At 41.8% G+C, this 2,333-nt stretch overlaps 1 protein-coding gene across 1 annotated transcript; it reads left to right on the top strand.

Moving 5' to 3' along the window:
• Positions 1–335: 335 nt before the first annotated feature.
• Positions 336–1,511, top strand: LOC139146331 (piggyBac transposable element-derived protein 4-like). The gene has a single exon (XM_070717738.1). It carries the CDS (start codon positions 336–338, stop codon positions 1,509–1,511), a length of 1,176 nt encoding a protein of 391 aa, XP_070573839.1.
• Positions 1,512–2,333: the final 822 nt, after the last annotated feature.

Here is a 2,333-nt window from a genome sequence, read left to right as displayed (position 1 = left end):
TCTGTGTACGTCAATCAAAACACTAATTACACATTTCCTAAAAGCTATTGGGTGTTTCACTTTTCAAGGCGGGAAAATTCAGTTACTGAGCAACATGACCACAGTGAAAAGACCATATATGGGCATAATGATTTACGGCAGGAAAGTTTTTTTCGCGGGCGATGTAGCGCCCATTTGTAAACAATTAGCATCTCAGACGTCTGCATGCATGGTGGCCTGAACTCTTGAACTGTAAACTTTGTGACTCATTTCCATAACAGTACTTTTACAAATAGTTCTCTGAGATAATTTCCTGTCGGCTTCTTTGAATTGTGCGTTCTTTGGTATCGATTACCATGACTGCTGTCAGTCAAGAAATCACAACATTGGACGTCGGCGATACACCACCCGGAACAGCGGCTACGCCAGACATCAGTGAGCGCGGTCGACGTACCGATCAAGTCAGCGCAGCCGATATTTTGAGAGAGTTTTTCAGTGATTCGGACTCAGACACTGAATTTGAAGGTTTCACGGCTGAAGAAATCAATGAAGCTGTCTTACAGCATGAATTAAATGTCCAAGGCCGTGATGATGAGAGCGACATCGATCCCGCTGAGCTGGTTCAGCTGTTGATAGCTGACGCAGACGTCACCGATGAAAGTGAGACGACCGACGCGGCTGATTTATTGTGGACATCCGACACCGAGGAAACTACCGTTCCTGCTTTTGACGATGAATTCTCCGGTCCGACTCACAACTTGGACTTTTCAAAGCAGCCGATTGATTTTTTTGAACTTTTTCTAACTGAAGATTTTGTTGAGCTGTTGGTGCGGGAAACAAATGCCTATGCAGAATTCAAGCAAGAGCAAGCCGGTCGCCGTGACTCAGAGTGGTATGCTACAGACGCAACCGAACTCCGGGCCTACTTTGGAATGATGATTCTCATGGGCATGCACAAAGTCCCTGAAGTCAAGCACTACTGGTCAAGTGATGATCGGTTGAATGTGCCTGGAATTTCCAAGGTCATGCCAAGAAATCGGTTCATGAAAATCAGCCAGTATCTCCATTTGAGTGACTCACGTAATGAACCAGATGCAAGGGACCCCCAGAGAGACCGTTTATACAAAGTCAGAGCAATGGTAGATCTTGTTAGAAAGACTTTTCCTGAACATTACTATCCTCACAGGGAAATTGCAATTGATGAGGCCATGTGTAAGTTTAAGGGTAGGTCTCACATGATTCAGTATATGCCTGGAAAGCCAGTGAAATGGGGCTTCAAAATTTGGTCCGCTGCTTGCCCTAAAACTGGCTACACTCTCGATATGTTTCCCTACACAGGGAAAAAAGAATCTCCAGAGAGAGGGCTTGGGTACCAAGTTGTGTATAATCTGACCGAGCGTTATTTCAACATGGCTCATCATATTTATTATGATAATTTCTTCAGTAGTGTACAGCTTGCACTTGATCTTCTTGACAGAGATGTTTATGTCACCAGTACGATTCGACAGAATCGAAAGGGTCTTCCACAGTAAATCAAAACAAAACAGAAAATGAAACAGGGGGATTGTGTTGTTCTACAGAGTGGGAAGCTTTTTGCTTACAAGTGGTTCGACACTCGAGATGTTAGAATGCTGACAACAATTTCTCCTCCGTGGGGTGAAAACCAGACTAGGAAAACTTTTTTTACTCCCCATGTGATACGAGAATACAATAGCTATATGGGGGGTAGATAGAAGTGATCAGCTGGCAGTTTATCATTCAATCTCGAAAAAATACATGAAATACTGGAAGTATCTGTTTTTCTTTTTTCTGCAACGTATGATTGTCAATTCTTTCATACTGTACAAAATTGCACATACTCCAGACCACAGAAGAAAGTACACAGGTATCAACTACAAATTAGATTTGTCCAGTCAGCTGATCGCAGGGTACACAAATAGGAAACGGAGAGGTCCCCATCCCCAAACCCCAGCAACAGAAAATAGTCTCAATATAATCAACATTCACTCACACAAGTGTGAAAAAATGGATCCAAATGCTAAAAGGCCAAAAAGAGTATGCAGGCATTGTTCAAAGTTGAAAAGAAAAACAGCAAAGGGTTACCCAGTGGAAACTATCTTTGGCTGCAAGTTGTGTGCTGTGTATTTGTGTAAAAACACATGTTTCATTGAATACCATGGTAGTATTTTGCAGCACTGAGAATGTACCGGTAATTGTACTTTTGCTGTATGGAAGACACACCTGTTCAGGTGTTTTGTAATATATTGAAAAATAATGATGTTTAACTCAGAAATAAAATGTTAATATTGTTCTCAGAATTTAATTTTGGTGTAGTATCATATCTAAGTTGTGTG

The sequence above is a fragment of the Ptychodera flava genome, chromosome 12, assembly GCF_041260155.1.
Source record: "Ptychodera flava strain L36383 chromosome 12, AS_Pfla_20210202, whole genome shotgun sequence".
Taxonomy (NCBI): Eukaryota; Metazoa; Hemichordata; class Enteropneusta; family Ptychoderidae; genus Ptychodera; species Ptychodera flava.
The sequence above is the reverse complement of the archived record's forward strand: the minus strand, read 5'-3'. Positions and strand labels throughout refer to the sequence as shown.